The sequence below is a fragment of the Crinia signifera genome, chromosome 3 (genome assembly GCF_055691185.1).
Source record: "Crinia signifera chromosome 3, ASM5569118v1, whole genome shotgun sequence".
Lineage (NCBI taxonomy): Eukaryota > Metazoa > Chordata > Amphibia > Anura > Myobatrachidae > Crinia > Crinia signifera.
The window spans coordinates 31128571-31152909 of record NC_139219.1 but is presented as its reverse complement, the minus strand read 5'-3'; the positions used below and the strand labels follow the sequence as shown (position 1 = coordinate 31152909).

The 24339-nt window shown below is 47.7% G+C and overlaps 1 protein-coding gene across 2 annotated transcripts in view; it reads right to left on the bottom strand.

Annotated features, from left to right (window-relative positions):
- Nucleotides 1-3072: 3072 nt before the first annotated feature.
- The window catches only part of DISP1 (dispatched RND transporter family member 1), a 47550-nt gene continuing 26283 nt past the window's right edge, over nucleotides 3073-24339 (bottom strand). For both annotated transcript variants that reach the window (XM_083175591.1, XM_083175592.1), the window contains 6 exons: nucleotides 18887-18916; nucleotides 15528-15651; nucleotides 14683-14813; nucleotides 12866-12963; nucleotides 12042-12139; nucleotides 3073-6694 (listed from right to left, as the gene is read on the bottom strand). In XM_083175591.1, the coding sequence (XP_083031717.1) occupies nucleotides 4064-6694; nucleotides 12042-12139; nucleotides 12866-12963; nucleotides 14683-14813; nucleotides 15528-15651; nucleotides 18887-18916 (3112 nt within the window). In that variant the 3' untranslated portion in view covers nucleotides 3073-4063. The remainder of the gene's footprint in view (nucleotides 6695-12041; nucleotides 12140-12865; nucleotides 12964-14682; nucleotides 14814-15527; nucleotides 15652-18886; nucleotides 18917-24339) is intronic.

Genomic DNA, 24339 nt, shown 5'->3' with positions numbered 1-24339 from the left:
CAGGATACCACTTGGGCCTACAGACTGGTGCAGAGCAGGATGCCACGTGGGCCTACAGGTTGGGGGACAGCAGGATGCCACGTGGGCCTACAGGCTTGGAGAAAGCAGGATGCCACGTGGGCCTACAAGGCTGGGAGAAAGCAGGATGCCACGTGGGCCTACAGGCAGGGAAAGAGCAGGATGCAATGTGGGACTACAGACTGGTGCAGAGCAGGATACCACAGGAGCCTACAGACTGGGAGAAAGCAGGATACAACATGGGCCTACAGACTAGGAGAGCAGGATACCACGTGGGCCTACAGACTTGGAGAGCAGGATGTCACATGGGCCTACAGACCGGTGCGGAGCAGGATACCACATGGGCCTACAGACTGGGATGGAGCAGGATACCACATGGGCCTACAAACTGGGGTGGAGCAAGATACCACATGGGCCTACAGACTGGGAGAGAACCGTATACCACATGGGCCTACAGACTGGGAGACAGCAGGATACCACATGGGCCTACAGACTGGGAGACAGCAGGATACCACATGGGCCTACAGACTGGGAGACAGCAGGATACCACATGGGCCTACAGACCGAGGCGGAGCAGAATACCACATGGGCCTAGAGACTGGTTCGGGGCAGGATACCGCGTGGGCCTACAGACTGGGAGAGAGCAGGATACCACGTGGGCCTACAGACTGGGAGAGAGCAGGATACCACGTGGGCCTACAGACTGGGAGAGAGCAGGATACCACGTGGGCCTACAGACTGGGAGAGAGCAGGATACCACGTGGGCCTACAGACTGGGAGAGAGCAGGATACCACGTGGGCCTACAGACAGGAAGAGAGAGCAAGATACCGCATGGGCCTACAGACCGAGGAGAAGCAAGATGCCACGTGGGCCTACAGACTGGTGCAGAGCAGGATGCCACGTGGGCCTACAGGTTGGGAGACAGCAGGATGCCACGTGGGCCTACAAGGCTGGGAGAAAGCAGGATGCCACGTGGGCCTACAGGCAGGGAAAGAGCAGGATGCAATGTGGGACTACAGACTGGTGTAGAGCAGGATACCACAGGAGCCTACAGACTGGGAGAAAGCAGGATACAACATGGGCCTACAGACTGGGAGAGCAGGATGCCACGTGGGCCTACAGACCTGGAGAGCAGGATGTCACATGGGCCTACAGACTGGTGCGGAGCAGGATACCACATGGGCCTACAAACTGGGGTGGAGCAAGATACCACATGGGCCTACAGACTGGGATGGAGCAGGATACCACATGGGCCTACAGACTGGGATGGAGCAGGATACCACATGGGCCTACAGATTGGGAGAGCACAAGATGCCACATGGGCCTACAGACTGGTGCGGAGCAGGATACCACATGGGCCTACAAACTGGGGTGGAGCAAGATACCACATGGGCCTACAGACTGGGAGAGAACCGTATACCACATGGGCCTAGAGATTGGTTCGGAGCAGGATACTACGTGGGCCTACAGACCGAGGAGAAGCAAGATACCACATGGGCCTAGAGATTGGTTCGGAGCAGGATACCATGCGGGCCTACAGACTGGGAGAGAGCAAGATACCACGCGGGCCTACAGACTGGGAGAGAGCAAGATACCACGCGGGCCTACAGACTGGGAGAGAGCAAGATACCATGCGGGCCTACAGACTGGGAGAGAGCAAGATACCACGCGGGCCTACAGACTGGGAGAGAGCAAGATACCACGCGGGCCTACAGACTGGGAGAGAGCAAGATACCACGCGGGCCTACAGACTGGGAGAGCAAGATACCACATGGGCCTACAGACTGGGAGAGAGCAAGATACCACATGGGACTACAGACTGGGAGAGAGCAAGATACCACATGGGCCTACAGACTGGGAGAGAGCAAGATACCACATGGGCCTACAGACTGGGAGAGAGCAAGATACCACATGGGACTACAGACTGGGAGAGAGCAAGATACCACATGGGACTACAGACTGGGAGAGAGCAAGATACCACATGGGACTACAGACTGGAAGAGAGCAAGATGCCACATGAGCCAACAGACTGGGAGAGAGCAGGATACAACGTGGGCCTAAAGACTGGGAGAAAGCAGGATACCAAGTGGGCTTACAAACTGGGAGAGCAGAATACCACATGGGCTTAGAGACATGGGGCAGGATACCACGTGGGCCTACAGACTGGGAGAGAGCAGGAAACCACGTGAGCCTACAGACTGGGAGAGAGCAAGATACCACATGGGCCTACAGACTGGGAGAGAGCAGGATACCGCATGGGCCTACAGACTGGGAGAGAGCAGGATACCGCATGGGCCTACAGACCGAGGAGAAGCAAGATACCACATGGGCCTAGAGATTGGTTCGGAGCAGGATACCATGTGGGCCTACAGACTGGGAAAGAGAAGGATGCCATGTGGGCCTACAGACTGGGAAAGAGAAGGATGCCATGTGGGCCTACAGACTGGGAGAGAGCAGGATACTGCATGGTCCTACAGACCGAGGTGGATAAAGATACCACATGGGCCTAGAGATTGGTTCGGAGCAGGATACCATGTGGGCCTAAAGACTGGGAGAGAGCAGGATGCCACGTGGGCCTACAGACTGGTGCAGAGCAGGATGCCACATGAGCCAACAGACTGGGAGAGAGCAGGATACCACGTGGGCCTAAAGACTGGGAGAGAGCAGGATACCAAGTGGGCTTAGACTGGGAGAGAGCAGGATACCACATGGATCTACAGACTGGTGCAGCCCAGTGGCTGTGATTTATTGGACGACACTATTGGATGATATATATAGATCGCAGCTTATGAGAACTCCTTAAAAGTGTAAACAAATAATAATTATATACACACACACACACACACACAACTTTTTGTCTTGTTTGAGCGACCATTAAAAAGAAAAAGGCAAAACCTTATATATAAATGACATTTTAGTTTTTTTCTTGTATGTGATTAGTGTAGAAGTGTTTAAAAATGTAAATATAAAAATACAGAAAAAAAAAATTCTGCCATTCCAAAAACCATCTTTTTTTTTTTACAGATATCATCAGTGAATAAATACAGAAAATAAACCATACTCTATACGGATTTATTGACATAAACTTTGATATCTCTTATTACAGCAGGCACATTGGCGTCAATGTTTGGCATAGGACAATCAAAAAGAATTGCACTTGACCATTACACAGTCACGTCACGTTTTTGCGGTACACACCAACTTTTCAAGGGTTGTACAAGGTTTAGCGTCAGATTCTTATTTGGCGTAATAAAACTGACATTCAGAATGAAATGTAGGAGGACAGTAATACACGTCGCTCGCGCCTCGCGGTACAGAAGTGCTTATCGTTTCACACACTCATACTCTCTACACTCAAATCTCATCCATCTGGAATTTACTTTTTCTGAAACGGTTTATAGAAAAAAATAACGTCTTAAGTGATACTTTGGCAAATAAAAGTGTATGAGGATGTTTTTTTGTGGACACTTATCTTGGGTCAGTCACTGAAGAAACAGGCCGGGACATTGCGTGACCTGTCTTATTTGTGACTGGCACCTAACATGGGTACAGCCGGTGGAAGTAACAGTTGGCCTAATATACTTTGGGAGGCAGACACTGATACAACAGTTAGGTTGTTAATAAATTAGCGTAGCAGGAAAATGATCGGTTTGTATACATCTTGGCCGTGGAAATATCCACACACTCCATCGTACTCTTTGAACACACTTGGGCAAAGTAAGATCTGGAATCATTGGCCACCAAGGCTTCAAACCTAGGATTAAATTGAACTGGGTGGGTTTGAAGGTCTGGTCAGCTGTGTGTCAAGTTGACCAACTCTGATCTCTTGTATGGAGAAGAGTTGACCAACCATGTTGGCATTGAATGCTAGGTTTAGGAGATCAGTCATGACAGATTCTTGTTGGTCCCTTATACAAAAGTCTGTGGCCAATGAAATTTCACTAACGCGCTATCATTGCAACAAAGGGCAGTGCAGGCACATCACCGCATGGTGTGCAACCAGAATCGCGGGAACACATTTTCTTCTCTTTGAAACACAGTCCCTCACGATGTGCTACAGGTATTTGATGCTAAAGGTTCCAATTCATAATGTTCATGTTCTACTTCTGCCTTTGCACCTCGTGTGTCCACCTGATATTTGTTACTGTGATTCAGTTTGTTCTGTCCTCTTTCGTCAGCGCCCCGCGACAGCGCTTGGGAAAAAGCTTTAAATTGTATCTTTTTTGGCAGTGGTATCTGACCGCAGCTCCCCTGAGGTCCAAGGCAACGGCAAATACATTGGAAAAAGAAAGTGGCAAAAGCCCAGCTGATGCACATAATAAGCATCATGAAGGTGCCCAACTGTGTATAAGCTAGAACCGTTGAGGGCATCATCATGGCTCCGGCCACGAAGGTGGTCAACGCAGCCATGGCTATGGCAGAACCCATGCGGCTGAGAGAGAAGACCACTTTGCCTTCCCTGTCCGGTTCTGGAGCAAGGCGGTAGGCGACGCCGTAATGCACAGCAAAATCCACCGACAGGCCCACAGCAACGGATATGGTGACCGATTCTAGCACATTTAGCTCCCATCCTAAGAGGACAAGAGAACCAACTGTCACAAATATGGTGCCTGCTATGGAGACTATGGCATACAGACTTATAATAATGTTCCATGTGGTAAGGAGCATGACACTAAAAGCTACAGCGACAGACAATCCCATGGCAATCAAGGTTCCATCGGAAAGACTGTCTTGTAGATCGTAGAACTCAAGGTTGCTGACAAACCATCCCTTGCTTAGGCCAACGGGCGCCGATTGCAGTTCGTTGGCAATCCAGGCATCAACCTCCCTGTAGAAATGGTGCATCTTCTCATAGGCAAAGGTGAAAAGGTAAGTACTTTTAAATTCTAACACGACAGCTCGGATGGTGTCGTTGATGTCAAACCTTGGACCTGGTGTCTTACTGTCTAAGTGGTAACCGGTGCTTCTTTCCAGTTCCATGATGGCTCTTTTAATACAAAGCTCAAAAACTTCCTGTTTATATGGAAACCCAGACTGGCTGCAACATGGATAAAGGGCAGGCTCATCGCAGTCCTGGTTTTCCATCCACTGTTTGAAGGTCTCAATGAAACAGCTGGTGAAGTCCTGTTCATCAGTTTGGTAGTAGAAGGTTTGGTTTTTTAACTTTTGGCAAAAATTCAAAATCCATCGTTGCGAGGCAGGGCTGGCAATATTAAAGCTACTGTCCAGTTTGAGTTTGCCCTTGCTTTTTGGATTCAGGGGATTCCCATTGTCTTCTGGGGAAATCCCCCAAATTATTGTGATGGGCATGTGGAGCTCCTCCCCATGGTGGACCCGCTCAAACATAAACATCTTTTTGTACTCTGCATCGTATCGCTCAAAGGGATGAGAGGACCTGAACACCTGGAACTCGGACAGTTCCAACGATGGGAGTTTCATCTTTGGATTAACGCAGACGATGTACGCTCCACCGATGGTTATGGCAAGGAAACTGAACACCCAAACGTATCTGAATTTAATAACAATACATGGCAGCACTTTCTCAAAGAAAATCCTTGATGCTTCCGAAACAGCAAAGAGGAGCTTCTGTGCCTTTTGGTACATTACATTCCAGCAGCTCTTCTTGTTGTAAGGCCGTTGTTGTGGACCCTTGAAGCAGGTGAAGATGTTGAGAAGATAGCGTTCATGTAGGACAACTACGGCAGGAAGCCAGGTGACCATGAGGAGATAGTTCACCAATATGGCGGTGCCGGCGTAGACTCCAAAGCACCTGATGGCGGTGATGTTGCTGACATAGTTGGCGTAGAAGGCCGCGGCGGTGGTGAAGCTTGTGACAAACATGGAGAGAGCAGCATGTTGCAGAGTGATACTGACAGTCTCGGAGGTCTCTGCGTGAGGTTTGTCGAACTTTGTGTAATTCCAGACGTCACACAAGACGAAGGCATCATCTGCCCCAATTCCAACAAGAATTATCAGTGCAGTGAGGTTCATGAAGGGGAAGAACTCAAAGTTAAATACTACCCGATAGAGGAAATAAGATACAATCAGTGAACTTATAATCGCAAACATGGTCATTAGTGTGATGAACATCGATCTTGTGTATATACACATGACCAAAAGGACAATGACTATGGCGATGGCTGGATACACGGTATCCATAAGGAGATAGTCTTGAAATAATCTATGTTTGATTCCAAACTCTATTCCCGTAATGGTCGTCACACCGTCGGAACAATTCCAGTTCTCAAAGTTATCCAAATAAACGTTCATCATAGAATCCCCTTTCTCGGTCGGGGAGAAGAGCATGCTGTGCCGTAGAACCGGGGTGGTGTAATCCACGTTCTTTGGGTTGAAGAAGTCTTTGTCCACCAAGTAGTGAAGGATCTGGTAGACGGCGTTGTACTTTGTACATTTCCGTGGCACGTTGGTACACTTCAGCTGGTCCTTCCTTTTGGCTGCCATATCCCAGCAGTCAGAACCCAACGTTCCATTGTGATAATATTTGGCACAGGTACGTATCAGTTTGAGTGTGTGAGTGACGTCTCGCTCCACAATCTTCTGACATGACGATCTGTTGTTGAGGATGGCAATGTAGTTCCCAAGGGTCCAGCTGGGGCAACAGGAGTCTGCAGTGGTCCGCTGGCACAGGTCCGCAAAGTGCGGGTGGGATCTTATCTGTAGACAGAATAAAAGAAGTCTGAGTATTTCAAGTGTAATTTTCTTATATCTGTTCTAATATAACACTTAATAACCAGCAGAAAAAGAAAATTAGAGCATATCACATGCAAGTGGCAGTAGCAGGAAGCCACAGACTGAGAGTTATATAGTGGGAGGAGCAGGGTCCCCAGCAGCACAGAGTATATCAGGAGATGAGGGATGTGTCAGTGAGGACAGGGCTGCATGTGACCAGGGCCGGCGACAGGGGGGGTCAAAGGGGACATGTGTGACAGGCCCCAGCGAGCTGAAGGGCCCCAGAGCCCGGCCACGGCCCGCCTGTAAGCTGCATAGCTTTTTGTGTGTCTTTCTTCCTGTGGCCGGCTTCTACTGTGCGTTTCGCCCCCGATCGTGTGTGCTGCCTGGGCTGTCCATGGAGAGCGTCTCCCTCTGTGTGCAGCAGCAAGCAAGGGCAGAGACAGTTACCGGCAGTTACGCGGAGAGGAGGTAAGAGGGAACTTAAGCAAGGAAACGGAAGGAGGGAGGCGGGGTGTTTGCGTGGGCAGGCTGTTGGCAAATACTGTATCTGATCGCCGCTGCCGCACGAGTGAGTACTACTGTACTACTGGCAGTGGCCGCTCTATCAGAGCAGCAGCAGCGGCAAAATTGTCCCGGACCCCTCCTCCCGGGTGCCTCATCTAGACTCATCCTCCAGCTTGTGATTGGGAACCATGGCTGGAGGAGATGTCACTGAGCCGCCCGCCCGCCAGTCTGCCTGTGCGCTAGCACCAAAACGTGTGCTAAAGTAAATATGCGATGCGGTGCTGCTTCTGGGACAGAGTCTGCCCCTAAGAAAAATGGCCGCTGGTTGTGGAGGAGAGCTGCTGCGCATTCCCAGCAGCAGCTCCTCCTCCCATGGTCCTTTGCGGAGTCTTTCTGACTCCAGGTGCTGCGGCTGCACCAGGCACCCTCTTCCTGACTTCCTGGCTGAAAGGCTGAATGAAATACCAGAGTTCAGGGGGCAGACCGAGGATCAGCCCAGTGCTACTAGTACTGTTTATAGTAAGTACAAACTACCAAATATTTGTAATGCATGCATGTGTGTGTGTAGATCTATCTATATTATCTATCTATCTATCTATCTATCTGTCTATCTGTCTATTGTATAGATATATACAAACAAACATGCATGCATGTATGTATGTACGTGTGAAAAAAACATATGTATATGTATGTGCTACAAATATATACTGTGTATTTCTATCTATCTACAGTATCTATCTATCTATCTATCTCTACTGATACACATGCAAAAGTCCCGCACTCTGTATGCCACCGCTTGTTTTCTTGCCCGGGTGCCTGGATTGAAGGAGATTCCATCATTAACAGTGGTCGAGAAAATAAGCATCTCTCTGGGACTCCTCAATGTGTAAAATGGCTGCATTTAATGGTGTCTGTGGCATTTCGTCCTGAAGTCGGCTCTGCCCGAATGCTGTAGACACCATTAAATTCAGCTATTTTGCACAATAAGGAGTACCGGAGTGACGCTCATTTTCTGGACCACTATATATTTATTTTTGGTGGTGGCATTATTACTGCTCAGAGAGCAATATTCTGCATGCTGAATATTGGGCTCCTTGGCACGGGTACCTTAAACCTTTTTTTATGTGAGTAACACCATATATACACAAGATGCGGAGAAGCTGGCTACTGTGGGTACTAGATGCCTGGTGCCCTCCGTTTACCTTGTTGGTGTAACGGGGAAAACAGCATGGTACAACACTCAAAAGCGATTTGAAAATACTCAAACAGATAGCCGCTATATATATAAGTTGTGTTATAGGCACTCTTGTTCAGCCATAGGGGTGCTCGCCAGGAAAAGATCATCATTGGCCTCGCTGCTTGTGAATTCTACCCTTCAACGTGGCTTCTGCCAAACATACAGCTCATACCATGAGGTGATGCTCACAGATTAAAACCCAAACATAATGGTAGCCGTTTAAAATCAGCATTCTTGTGAAGGATAATAACAAAAACGGTTACCGCTGTGTTATAATATGTGACAACATACCTGAGTGTCGCCGACGAGCATATGTATGCATGGGGGTAATCTACTTGCATAAATGTATGTGTTATTGTTTTCTGTAAACTAAAGACAGTGAACAAGCATTGAAGCATTATAAAGAACCTCCAGGCATTTGTATGGGATCCAGTTAAAATCCCGGCGGTCGGGATCCCGGCGTTCAGAATCCCGACGCCGGAATCCCGACCGCCGAAATCCCGACAATTTCTCCCTCCGTGGGTGTCCACGACACCCCTGGAGGGAGAATAAATTAGCGTGCCGAGCGTAGCGAGGCACCGGGCCCTCTGCGTGGCGAGCGCAGCGAGCCTGCAAGGGGGGGCGATCCACGTCCCCCCCTTGTCGGGATTTCGGCGGTCGGGATTCCGGCGTAGGGATTTTCAACGCCGGGATCCCGACCGCTGGGATTTCATACTGAATCCATTTGTATATGTATTTAAAAGCCACAAGTGCCACTCATACGGTCGCTTGTATTTCACTTTGTGAGGCACTGGCTGCAGAAAATGCTGGTTATTGGGAGTGGCAAACTAATTAGAAGTGTATATATGTATATATTTTTTTTTCATGTGTCTGGTAACATGCAAATGTGTATATTAAATCAGGCCAGTGCACAATTTAGGGCATGTGCATTTATTTGTCATTGCATGTTTATTTTTAGCGCTCTGTTACACTAGGGGCCCCAAAAATATCAGTGTACAGGGCCCCAAGATTTCTGTTGCCGGCCCTGCATGTGACAGGGGCAGTGACCTGATGTGAGGAGGGGAATAGAGGCAGCAGGAAGCTACAGACTGAGAGTTATATAGTGGGAGGAGCAGGGTCCCCAGCAGCACAGAGTATATCAGGAGATGAGTGATGTGTCAGTGAGGACAGGGCTGCATGTGACAGGGGCAGTGACATGATGGGAGGAGGGGAATGGAGGCAGCAGGAAGCCACAGACTGACCGTTATATAGTGGGAGGAGCAGGGTCCCCAGCAGCACAGAGTATATCAGGAGAGGAGGGGTGTGTCAGTGAGGACAGGGCTGCATGTGACAGGGGCAGTGACATGATGGGATGAGGGGAATGGAGGCAGCAGGAAGCCACAGACAGAATTCTATAGGAGCAGGGTCCCCAGCAGCAGAGCTCTGACTACATCCATAGCACTGAGAGACCCTGACACACTGTACCAATCACCCCTCACACTGTGCTGAATCTATCCACAGGGTTCTCCATAAATAGAATACAACCCAACCACCCTCCTTAATGAGGACGTTTTTATTGGCTGCCGTGAACCATAACTTAGGGGGCACCAACACTTTGCATTTCATGTTTAATGACCCGTGTGTCCTACAGTGATTAAAAAGGTAAAACGAGACCCGCTGAGCATCTGACTTCCATTAGGGATTGGCCTGTAATTACCGCTGTTATACAGCTAGTAAGAGGCATTTCCGCAGCCCGTGCAGGAGTTTAACATTCATGAAAAACATCTGACACAATGTCTTACACACAGCACACGTGGATGTACAAACACTAACAACGCAGGGTTGTGCGACGCGGGCTATTAAGTAGGGGGGGGGGGGGGGGGGGGGGAGCAGGCCCATAGCGGCGATGGTGCCTCGTGCCTCCTGTTGGGATTTCAGTAGGGATGGCAGTACAGGGTTTGGATGGATGAGGGGTGTAATACTTCTGGCACCAAGAGATTATAGTCTGGTATATTGGGCGGGCGGTGCGACGTTACACTAACATAGACAACCTCCCAGCGAACAGGGCGTCCCTGTCCTTCCGCCCCGCTGTCTATTCCTACATCAAATATTATATTCATTATAATTCACCAAAAAACTAAAATCTGGAGAATAATAAAACTATTATACAATATTTTTTACTTAAACTTGCGCCCCATCCACCTGGCAGTCACCTGGTCGACAGTAACCATGATATCATTCATAAATGTTGACAACAAACCGTCAACATGGATCGAACTGTCGACTGACACCATGTGTACATCCTCAAAATGTAGAATATGGTCACTCTGTTGACACATCGGAAGATGCCGACTGTTAGGTGCCATTGTGAAGGTTAGGGCTAGTCTGCGAGTTAGGGGGAGAAATGCTCACTGAAACATCACAGAGCATGCCAACAGATGGTATCTGGTCAACAGACACTGATTCAATACCTAAAAACGGTCAACTTGCATTAGGTCGACATGGAAAATGGTTGACACAAGAAGCGGTTGACACAACTTCTTCTTGCAGTTAGATTATAATAGTGTGCCAGCTCTCGCCATGTGAGGGGGGGAGGGTGTGGTACATCTATATGGTGTCCATGTACACAAACACCAAAAAAACTTGCGTCAACCCCTTTCCTGTGTTTCCTTTGTTCCTTTATTTGGCGATCAAAGTGCATGTCGACCGTTTTTAAGTGTCAACCTAATCACTGTCGGTCAAAAGTATGCGACGACCAAGACACTAGTGACCATTTATACCCGAACCCCAACAGAGCGGCCATATTGACTTTTTCGTGTTGATCTGATTACGGTTGACAAGCAATACCACAGCCATAGGAACATGTAGGTAAATATACAGTGTTACCCTGAGAACCAGTGCAGATCTGTAACTGGGTATCACCTCATCATTAGCAGGGTGTCTGAAACCTCACATTTCTGGAACAGAAGCTGATGTGACCTCTGACCTTACCCCTTGGAAAACATTTCCCTATACATTTCTATCGAGCAAGTCTCCAAGTCTGTCAGTCACACTACCTGCTCAGCAGGGAGACCCCTCCATTCCAGCAGGACACTCTGACAGAGAGGCACCACACAATGGACACATGTAAGTGAAATGAATCTAAGCTACTCAAACATACAAGATCAACGTCTGTCCATCATCTGATCTATAGATGAGGGCACCGTGCTTATCCCAGCTCATTCACCAGCATTGCCCGGGGTGACTGCCCAGTAATGTGACATCCCACTGTGAGCACGCAGAGTCTCCGCAATCTTATGGGATTCACCAAACAACGGGGGAAGTAGAAGATCCCTTTTGTCACACGTCTCCCTGCCCTGGAGACATCAGAGGATTTTACAAAGGAAGCTTCAGATCACCTTCCCCCAAATGTTACCTTCTCAGCGTCATTTCTGGCCAAACACACACACACAGGCCTGGGAGACCCATTACACATAGAGCCTTATACAGTACAGTGATACACCCCCCCCCCCCCCCTCCCCCGGGCGTTGTCACCTGCACTCACAATACCACAGCTTTATTTAAGGAATGTCGGGAATGCAGCAAATATTTGGGTGTATTTGTGCTCACCCTGGTATTGTCTATACCGCACATGGACTTGATGGCCGGCAAGGTCCACAGGTTCTCCCCGTCCACCGCTGTAAACACCACCCTGGAATAGTGATCATCTGACGGAATAAAGAAAGAAATGGTATATATTAAAATGCAGGGTAAAACAAGGATATTTAGAATGCAACGTACAACCATAGCAACATCCACGTTATATAACTGCGACACTAATACAGAACATCCTGAACAGATCGTTCTATTTTTACATGTTAAGCGTAATAATAATTTTGCTTCATCACTTTTGTACCATCTGTGCAAAAGCAAGGATAGCCCTAAAACCTGGACTGCTGAGGTGCTCAGGGTACCTCAACAGTCCGCAGTGTTAGGGATATCCGTGCTTAGCCGCTGGTGACTTAATAAGTACCTCAGAGCCAGATTCTCTAAGCTTCAAAAGTGATAAAATGGAGACTGATAAACAACCAGCCAATCAGCTCCTGCCTGACATTTTTCAAACACAGTCTGTAACACGGCAGGCAGGAGCTGATTGGCTGGCTGTTTATCACTCTCCATTTTATCACTTTTGAAGCTTAGTGCATCTGGTGTACAGTCAATTTGATTATACCATCTGTGCAAAGGTAAGGCTAGCCCTAAGGGCACCACAACAGTCCAGGTTTAAAAGATATCCATCCTTAAGCTCTGGTGAATAAATAAATACGTCAGTTTGATTCTACCATCTGTGCACAAGGAGGGATATCCTTAAGACTCAGCAAATATTATGCAGCAATTGGCCAATCAAAACCCACTTAAGTCTGCAGCAAGGAGAAATAAGGCAGCGAGGAACGTACTTGGCACCGCGCAGAAGAAGCTGTCCTTGTGGAAGTCCCAGTCCGCCTGTCTCTTCTCTCGGTCATAGTGATCCTCTGACCATCTGTCAACCTGATGGCTGTGAGAGGAAGACAATCCTATAATTACAGGGGTGTACGGGTGACAGCAGGCTTAGAGCGAACAAGTTGCTGATTGTTTAAGCCCTGTCGGCAATAAGCAGACATGGAGAGAAGAGGGAAATCTATCCGCAGCTCTGTGAGACACTGGAATCTATAGGACATCCCGTTGTGTAGAGGCGTTTGCAGTTTACATGTGGGTTTTGTTGCCTGTTTTGTGAGGAAACTCGTATAAAGTGTCCCTTGCTGGACAGGCAGCCCCTGCTGTTCCTGACTGCAGCCCAGTATCAGGGCCCTGCGGGAACCTAATGGCACCACAATAGCAGACGGGTCCCCGGTGCTTGAAGACGGAAACTGTAAAATATATAGATTTATGACTGTCTCCAGCCGGAGCGATGCCCCTATTCCATTGCACCATACCATATGCAGTCTTGAGTGGAGTATCTTAAATGCCTATTTCTTACTTCGTTACCACAGGAGCTAGTGTTCCGTCACTCCCAGACAGTACAGGCAGCGGTTTTGTTGGGCTGCAAGCTTTTTCAGCCTAACAATTCACAAGGAACTGAGGCACGAGGTGCAAAGTGCCTCGTGCCTTATTAAAGTCATCAACTTCTCCAGAAGTGATGAGCCACTGTTTTAGGAAACATGGGGGGGGGGGGGGGGGGAAATAAAAGTTTGGAGAGTTCTAGCGGAGAAAAATAAATACCATACAGCTGCTGCCTGCCATGTTACACATTGTGTTAGAAAAATGACAGTTGGGAGCTAGTTGGTTGGTACTTTCCCTCTCTCCAATGCTTAGTGCATAGATCCTTCCTGAATCACTCTCTACTCAAAGCTTTGAGAAATATACACCTTTGGGTCATAAACAAAATGGCCACCATTAATGTGTTTAGGTCAGGCATGTCCAAAGTCAAGCCCGGGGGCCAATTGTGGCCCGTGCTGTCATTTCAAGCGGCCCGCAGTCTCCAGGTGGAAGGGGACATACAATGAATGGAGGCACTCATGGACATTAAGAGAAGGGGGGCAGGCTGGGGGACAGAGTGAATGGGTGCAGAGTGGGGAACATACAGTGAATGGGGGACATACAGTGAAGGAGGGGCAGGCTGGGGGACATACAGTGAATGGGGGCAGGCAGGGGAAAATACAGTGAAGGGGCAGGCTGGGGGACATACAGTGAATGGGGGCAGGCTGGGGGACATAAAGTGAATTGGGGCAGAGTGGGGGACCATTCTGATGTGATTAATGATTCAAAGAATGTCAGGCTGAATGGTCGGCCCCCACACATTTACACTTCACCGAATCTGGCCCTCGTCGCAAGAAGTTTGGACACCGCTGGTTTAGGTGGTACTTAGAAAAAAAAATTCTTATGGAGTGGACTTTAGTGATTGACTTATGTGGTACAATATATTAAAGTTGATTTTATTTACAGCATATGACTATGTAATGCCAGATATAAACCCAACATTTCTGCGAGAGATGTTTATCTGCTAAAAATGCCAGCGTCGCTCACATTTTTTATATAAAGTCAAATAAAAATTTTTTTGTAAAAAATAAAGATATTTCCTATATAAGGTAGACCTTACAGATCACGGAATAAAAAATTTTGCTTGGCAATTTTTTACACCAATTTTAATAAATTCACTTGGTACTGAAAGGGTTAGGGGAAAAAACAGATCTAGCAAAGCGTTGCTACATACATAAGAAAATAAAAACGACGTAACTACTTTTTCGCCTGCTCATCTGCATATTTAAATGGGTAGTTGGCCAACGTTGCCTTATATCCTGTATTCTCCACCATGTTGTTCCAGGTCACGAGCCTCTGGCCGATGGCGGTTCCTCTGGGCTCAAACCCCTGCAAGTGAGAATAAAGCAAGGTCAATGATCACCCCAAATACTGCAACAAAGGAAATCCTAGCATCAGCTAAACGTGAGAGCGCGGGGTCAGGTCACACAGGTCAGGGGTCACCACCTGCTTACAGGTGGGTGACAACTGCAGCCCCCCAGGCTGGGGATTAATCGCTCAGTGTATGCCGTGCCTGGGGTTGCCACGGCGCCCATCAGCCAGGAACTTACTGTTCAAATTCATTTTATGAAATAAGTCTATTTAAAATTACATTTAAAGACAAAAGATACAAATAAAATGGATTTTTTTTTCAAAAATATTTTATTTATTATTTGTTTATTTCTTTTTGGTTCTTTAGACTAGAAACGACCCTGGACCGATGCCGAAACTACGCAGAAAGATTTGGGTTCGGCGGACCAGGTGATATCAATATCCTTGTGATATAAGGATGCTGGAGGGATGGCCAGAAGGATCCAGAACCATAAATAACATTTCCCGGGGGGGGGGTTATTATGTAGGTGTATGCAACGGCTGAGTGTTTCAGTAGTCTTTATGAAAAAGACTTGGCATTTGGCCCAGGATATGCCCCCCACACCTTGTACAGGTGACCAGCGCGCTGAACGGGGTTTACCAAAGCACAAATGAGAGAATTATAATAATAATAATAATACTACAAGATCAATAATTATCACAGACATACACAATATACAAAAACATTCTTACCAGAAGAGGGTCTGAGAAATCTGGGAGGTCAGGTACCAAGATGCCAATCAGGGCACATACCACTATCAGAACCGTACACATACCCAACACCACCACGGGCCAGTCGGCTATTAAGGCGGCATAGCTAGAAGGCAAAGAGAGAGGAAAGATGAGGACCTGGGAAACCAAAACCATCGTCACTAATGACATCACAGGGAGGCGTTACCGTAGCGATAAGTTCAGCATGAAGTAACACTGGGGATAAAATCTCACAATACATTCATTTTTAAACAATGTTGAAAAGGTGGCCTATAGGTTCCTAGCCCTCTCCTCATGATGCAGTTCAGATTTGCACAGGGATATTCAGCGCCAAGGGGTGATGTGCGGTCCCCTACCGTCCACTACACATAGACAGGTTAAACGGACTTCTAGGGATTCCAATTTAGCCCTACACGGGGAGATAACTGGTTCTTGACCCATTATCACATTTAAAAGATTAGTATTCCTCATTTACCTGTATAAGGCAACCAGCATATTCCGTTGAATTTTACAATTACCAACAAAGGTAATAAAACGAGACCGGGTAATAACAGAAGAGGGGTCAGAGGGCCCTGCTCACAAGCTTGCACTCTAAAGGAAGGGATATTGCCGCTAAGTCGACACCATGAAGTTAAGGGGGCGCGGTACACTGATATGGTGTCCATGTCGACTAATGTCGATTGTTTCACTGTCGACCTTCCCATTGTCGACCTAATGCTTGTGTCGACCTTCCGGATGTCAACATTAGCCATGTCGACCTCAGCTCTGTCAACCTTTTTAGTGGTTGGCATAATGTATGTCGACCGTCACAGTTTCGACCCTTTGAAACACATCCAAAAGGGAAGTCAGCATTTATACATGGGTAAGTGCTACATATTGGTCCGGTCAGATTGCAGAAGACATTGGGGGCTGTATAATCCAGTCACACAGCAATGTAGGTCAGTGGGATGTGTGAGTGTGGCAAGAGAACACATGGAAGTTTTGTGTGAACTGTGTCTATGGGATTTAATGGTCTAGAATAAGGTATGGAGGTTATGTGGGGTGGTGATGGAATTTGATAAATCTGAAGAGGTGCGTTCTCAGGGAGTGCTGAAGAGGTGCGTTCTCAGGGAGTGCTGAAGAGGTGCGTTCTCAGGGAGTGCTGAAGAGGTGCGCTCTCAGGGAGTGCTAAAGAGGTGCGCTCTCAGGGAGTGCTGAAGAGGTGCGCTCTCAGGGAGTGCTGAAGAGGTGCGCTCTCAGGGAGTGCTGAAGAGGTGCGCTCTCAGGGAGTGCTGAAGAGGTGCGTTCTCAGGGAGTGCTGAAGAGGTGCGTTCTCAGGGAGTGCTGAAGAGGTGCGTTCTCAGGGAGTGCTGAAGAGGTGCGTTCTCAGGGAGTGCTGAAGAGGTGCGTTCTCAGGGAGTGCTTGAAGGTTGGGAAGTCTTATTGTGGGTAGGAGTGAGCTCCACAGCGGGCACCGCCTGACTATAGTCCTGTAACTGTGACTGGCAGAAGGATAGATATTTTATATTGGCATGACAACCATAAATGATCATCTGATTTTGGCGTCAAGACTCGAATTAGCGAGTAACTGTCTCCACGCTGGCGACACATGCACGAAACCGTTCTTTTGCGCGCGATCACTCAGTCGCCTTCCAGAAACTCCCATCTGCAGAGAAATGTCTGATATCCGTGCGCCTACCTTCATATAGATGCGCATGCAGCCTGCGCCGCGCGTGCAGCGACCACAACAATCTACGGGTGCAAACTCAAGAGGTTCCAGTAGATTCAGCATCAGGACAATTCGTGTCTATGTACCAAGCCGTGAAGAGAGATAAAGTAGAGAGATACAAAGTAGCAGCCACATCAGCTCCCGGCTGCTGTGTTACAAGGCTTTAAAAAAAATGACAGTTAGGAGCTGATTGGCTGGCACTTTGTTTCATTCTAATTTACCATTCTTTAAGGATTATTACATAGACCTCAGGGTGTTTGGTTGCTGTGGGTTACAGCACACAGGAGGTTAGTGCATACCATTAGTGTACTACTGGTGCTTTAAGCCTGGAGGGGCCTGTGTGGAACGTTACCTCTACAAACACGAAAAAACTGCTCCCCCCCCCACACCCATATACCGGCAACTCCACACAAGACTTTGTTTGATGTGGGCCAGAAACGTCACCATCAGAGCCCACACACACACACACACACACACACACACACACACACACACCGCTACATGTACAGGCGCCGGAGTCTCCTACTCGTCTCTTCTCACTTCAAACAGAACCATTTCCATCAGGAAATCACATTAACCTGTTTCTATAAATAAGAATACTGAGCAGTCTCCACAAACACCGGGCAGCAGAGCTCACACTCATTATCCCTGTGCAAAACAAATAGACGTCGTGTCATACAAACATGCTGGGACTTGTAGTTTGCCGAAGCCACATCGAGTCAATTTGATGAACCATCTGTGCTGAGCCATGGATAAACTTCTAACATGGAGTGTTGGGGGGGGCCTTGAGGACCGCGGGGTTGGGAAACGCTGGTCCTCAGTGAGGTGTGAGTTTTGTTTCATGAGCCTCACAGAAAAAAAAAAATGTGCTTTTGGGGTTTGGCTTCATTGGCAGCCATTTAAAAGTAAAAATACCTTTGCATCATATTTTTTTCGTACTTTTTTTTTTTGGGGGGGGGGTTGAAGCAAAGGTTTCATTACATTTGGGTACATAATCTAACAAAATAAATTGATTTTCGGGTAATCTGAGACCATTTTTTTCTTTTACCCCAAAAAGTACACGAAAATATTTGGCTCGAGTTATTTTTAAAGTTCCAAATGCCTAATTAGTCAAAGGGGGTGTCCAAGGTACTCTGAAGCATGTCCCAGCTTTTTATTTACCTTGAAATATTTTTTTTTTCCCGACCATCTCTTACCATCAGGGGTAGCGAACAAAAACCTGCGACTTTGCTCCTATGGGAGTTTGTAACTGGATAGTAAAATGAATGCGCAACTCACAGCTCGCACCTGATTGGACGGACCAGTTTCCTATAGCTGAGTCTCTCCACCGATGGCTCCTAAGAGCGTTTGTAACAATGTTACAGAATGTAGCTCTTTCTGCAGAACACAGGGAATGCGCAAACGACCCAAGACGCATGTAAATCTAAGTGACCGGTACACAACCAGCGGGCCTCGCAGGTACCCACATAAAGCTATAACCAGGTCGCCCCTTTAAGACATTTGACAGACTTCATTGAGAATTGGGAAGTCGTAGGCCACTGCCATGTTCAAGCACAACCACCAAAGTCTAGCCAATGAAACATCGAGATCACAAGAGTTGTACAAATGTTACAGATTCATTTATCCGACTTACCTCTTCGGTAACTGGAATGGTTTTGTAGCTCTGTGAAGAAAACACATAAAGATACACATTAAATACAGAACATACTGTAACGCTGCTTCACAATTAACACACGGGATCATTTATACAAGGCATGTCCAAACTATGGCCCTCCAGCTGTTGAGAAACTACAAGTCCCATCATGCCTTGCGATTAGGGAATGCAAAAACTATGGTAAGGCATGCTGGGATGTGTAGTTTCACAACAGCTGGAGGGCCATAGATTGGACATGCCCGATTTATACAATCACATACAGCGCAACAATTGTAAATTGTGGCTTTGGGGGTGAGCAACTAACTGGCAACTGCGAGTTACTGCGCATACCGCATGTGCTGTTAAATAAGCCCCAGTGTAGTGTAGTAAGAGTCTATAGGCTGCGCTGTCACTAAGGGGGTTATTTTGGTTCACTCTCTCTGACAAGTTCCTTCTTAGATGGACAAAACCATGTGCACTGCAGGGGGGCAGATGTAAAATGTGCAGATAATTCGATTTGGGTGAGTTATTTTATTTCTGTGCAGGGAAAATACTGACTGCTTTATTTCTACACTGAAATATAGATCTTACCCAAATCTAATTCTCTCTGCACATGTTACATCTGCCCCTCTGCAGTGCACATGGTTTTGTCCATCTAAGAAGGAACTGGTCAGAAAGAGTGAACCAAAATAACCCCCTAAGAGACGGCTTGTACTGGGCATAATGAACCATTGTCCCTTTTAAGTAATTACATAGTTACATAGTAGGTGAGGCTGAATAAAGACTTGCGTCCATCTAGTTCAACCTTTGTTTATAATAGTTTACCCCAGTGGTTCCCAATCTTTTTTGAATCACGGCACCCTAGAGTATCAAAATGTTTTCACGGCACCCCTAGCCCCCCCAAAAATTTATTATATTGGGTTTATACGCGATTCCGAGGGTCAGTTATGTGGTAAAGGGCAGGATTTGCTCCTGTTTGTATACATTTTATTATTGTCAGCTACCAGCACTGGTTTTGCCCATAAATAATTAACCATAAATAATTTGAATTGGTCCTGGACGACCAACCCGGGGCACCCCTGCAAGTGTCCCGAGGCACCCCAGGGAGCCACGGCACACAGTTTGGGAACCACTGGTTTACCCCTTTAACTCAAAGTTATTCTACACCTGTGAGATTTCTGCAAAGTTCTCCCTCTACTTCCAGCGGCAAAGGGGAACCAAAAGACACAAAACAGACGGCAGCCCTAATGAGTTCTGGGAAATCCGCCCATTAGTGTCCGATGGCACCAGTCACCTATAATCCCCAGCTGCTGTCGCTGTCACAGACCTAAATTACTGTCAGGACAAATGGACGGTCAAAGCCTTCACAAGGTGATCATGTGACCCCAGCGCTGGAACTTCCAACACAAGACAACATATGGGAAACACATCACTAAAAGACGGAGCCAATGGGCCATCACCCATCACGTGCCACAGCACTAATCTATGCGGGCACCACATCACAAACCAAAGCCGGCTTCTCATTACACAGGTAATAAAACAGACAGAGCATATGAGAACCAGAACGCTACAGACAGGGCCCCGCAGAGGCTGAAAACAATCCCTTTGAAGATCTCGGGGAATGCGGCAGCAGATGGCCAACAGCTTGAGGTGCGGCCGAGAGATCCACTTTCTCCTGATCATTAAAGTTTCCCAATTTGAACGCTTTTTGTGCGAGATCCCAAAAGGCAACTTTCCCGCAGCTTATTAATAAAACATGGCACGACAGCCAATAAATGGCCGGATCACAGCCAAGTCGTCGCATATCATGGGCATAAATGCAGGGTGGAGTCTACACAGAATGCTGACATGCGACAGTTCCTAGTCGGAGCCCGCGTGGATGGGACAGTATGAAGAAAAAAACGCCATGTCGAGCCCATCGCCGTGTCGAGCTTTTGTCAAATGCGACCTAGTGCATGTCGACACTTTGTCAACGTCGACCCATCCATACGCTGCATCCTCCTGTACTGTAAGTCACTTGTTTTGGTCATACAGTTGCTGTTTAAGTACTCTGTAAGGCGCTGCAGACTCCTGGCGGCCCCATATAAAAAAGGTCTAGTTACCAGCCCGTCAAAAGGTCAGCGATGGCGGCTGCGCGTGGCCAAACATAGCAACACTTAAATTGCTCCATCGGGTGCCATCTAGTGGCCGTCACAGCACAAAACAGTTGAATTCCCTCCATAGAGGTGAGGAGCAGTTAGACTTATTATGTAAAATAATTTGTTACTTCAGTTCACCGGTTCCCAACCTTTTTTCACTCCCGTACCCCTTGATTAGGCTTTTAATTTCCGAGTACCCCATAAATCCGCCCCCCCCCCCCCTGCTAATACTAGCGCTGCAGACGATACTCGATTGGCCGAAATCCAGAAGAGATGTTGATGCATTTCATCTCCATGACAACGGGAGTCTTTTTCCGCCATTACCAATATTATTTTCATGTACCCCCATCCGGTCTGCCATGTACCCCAGGTTGGGAACTGCTGCTTTAGGTTAACATACAAACATACATTAAAAGAAAAATAAGTTGTAAAGAAGGACCCCCAAAGTTCCGCTAGTTGAGGTAGGGTTGCCTACCCGCCCGGGAGGGTCACGGAAATCAGGTCCACTTCCCAGCCCCCCAGAAAAGGTGGGCAATCGGCTGGACCCCCCCCCCCCGCATTAAATTACCATGGTTTGCGGTTTGGGGCAGGCTAAATATGCAAATAGCGCCATTTTAGCCCTCCCCTCCTCGGGGACACATGAATCAGAGGATTTGCAGTGCTGGGGCTTGATGAGGACCACATCAGGCCCCACCCCCCGAAGTGCTGCTGACAGTCTCCTCTCTTCACTTCACTTCTCCTGGTGCGGAGACTTTAAAAGTAGGCAAGTATGAGTTGGGGTACGTTTGTTTGGTGAATAGACGGTAATACAGAACGGTTTACAACCGGATAAGCGTTCTGGATCCTATGCTTTGATGTCTAAACTTAACTAAACACAACCGCTGGCAAGCTAGTGTAGGGATTCGCTTGGCGAGGGTGGGGGTGTTCGGCAAGGCGGCATTTACCGGGAGCCTAAATTTCTTCCCTCACCCCTAAGAAGGTAGCAAGCACCTATTGTATAATGTTCCCACTGCCCGGCTCACTGTAATGTGTTTTAGGATTGCAACCTGTACTTCTCATTAAGGGAAACAAGCCCGGACACTTATATAAGGGGGGTCAGAGGTCACACCTGCCGTCGTCACATATTTTTGCTTCAAAAAGCGCTCATAACAATGTGTGTGCACACCAAAGGCATTCCAGCCACGAACCCAATACCCTGCAGCTGTTAGGGGGATGTCTGCATTATGCTGGTCAATGAGGAATATTATCCCCTGAAACCATCCCCAGAAATTATTTTGCTATGCTACTAAGCTGAGAAATGCAGAACGCTGCGTCTCCTCCTCCCGCACAATGGGGAATCCGGATGGGAGCGTATATGTGACACAGAGGCACGGGGGCAGGCTGTCATTTCAGTATTAGGGCCTTTGTGTGCATGGACTTGGGGCTTATCCGCTGCGGATACCCCAGAGACTGGACGGAGAGGAGCCGCCTGTATAATGTCTGTGACGCCCGGGGAGGAGATGGTGGTGTCAGTTACTGGACGGGCAGGAACAGATTTCCTTGCTCCAGGAGACTGAGCGAAGTAACTGATCACATGACATCTATGCTGTGACATCACAGAGCACCGCTGTAACCCAGTAACGAATCCGGCATCAGAACTGAAACGTATTTCACCGAACAAATGAAAATTCCAATTGTGGGATTGAAGGGCTGGTTCTGCAGTTCCTGAGGTGCAAAGTTACTTGCACCAACTTCACAGGCAAAGGAGGAAGCGATGTTCTGATTTAATACGACCTAGCTGCTAAGCCAGCATTACATCATACGCCGCGACCGTGCCAAGTCTCCGGTCCCTCGTGTGAACACATTGCATTGCGACATCTCACACTTTTTTTTTTCCCTTTTACGAGCTGTGAAGTCCACATAAAGCCAGGTTTTAGCATCTCACATAAGAGAACACAGTCCTAAAAACCGGGGGCTTCGGAAAACCCTCCACCTGTCCGGCCACTTATATTAAACTGGTGGGAATGAGGTTCGGGCCCAGCCTATCTGTAGCTGCGCCCTGAAAGTTGACCGGTGTATACGTGATCTTTACATGCCCAGCGGTTGTCCCTGTTCATGAGGAGCGAGTGTTAAATCAGACTAATCAATGTGTAGGACACGCAACTGCGACACGTACAAAGTCATTTCTGAATTCCCCGCGGTCACTGTCGCCTGTTCCTGTACCCCCCCTGGTGGTATATCCGCCCATCCAACGTGCGGGGATAGAACACCCTCTGGGAAATCAGATAGTTGGAATGCTCACTGCGGCACATAGCATTTCAGACAGCAACTGCGGGGGGCTGGGGAGAGGCGGGTCCATTGTAGTGAACAATGCGGGGAAGAGCAGTATCATGGATTGTGCACATTGCACCTTGTTGCGCCCATTGGAAAAAAAAAAATCTATGCAAAAGGCGCACAATTTGAGTGAAAAAGTGGGTCGACGCGGGCGAGGTGCCTGGTAACTGACACAACAGAAAGGACAAATTGCTGCAATTTCAGCAACAGTGGACCAGGACACATCCGTACGTCAAGAAGGGTACGAATCTTAGGGTCGACAGGTTGACCATAAATGGTCCGCGGGCACAAGGTGGACATGGAAATAAGATCAACATGTAACAGTTCGACCTTTTGTCTGGACAAGAGGTTGACGCAAGCAACAGGTTCATATGGAAAAGGTTAACACATGAAAAAGATGACATTGGTGTCAATTTTGGCATTTGTCGACATGGACCCCCACTTTGTCTATCGTATACCCTTGCATGGCCCTCCTTTTACTATTCTCTATCGCAGTCCACCTGGATCGAAAAGCAAAGAATAAAAGTCATGTCGACCTTTTCAAAAGTCGACCATTGTCATGTCGAGCTATTTCTGGTCAAATTTTTGCCAATGTCGACCATGCATGGTCAATCCAATGACTGTGGACCTATCATCCTGCTACCGTGAAAAAAACTGTACTGTACCGTAGCCATAAGCGATCCGTTCCCTGGATATTCCGCAGATCCCCCCCCCCCCCCCAACACACAAAGGAAATTATTTTCCAGCCACAGAACATCTTGCTCTTTCTGAGAAGCTCGGGGAGAAAACGATTCCAAGGAATTTATTTTCTACTCACAGATAGAAAAAAAAACAAAAAACAAAAATCATTTCAGGTCCTGCCAACAACCCCGCCAGCCCAGCATTCCCATCCGACGCCCAGGAACCCCTTCTCTCCTTCTGCCCTTTGGCATTGCAGAGATCAAGTCAGATCAGAGAAACAGAAGTTTGACTTTTTAAATTAAATTCCAATGCGAGCAGCGA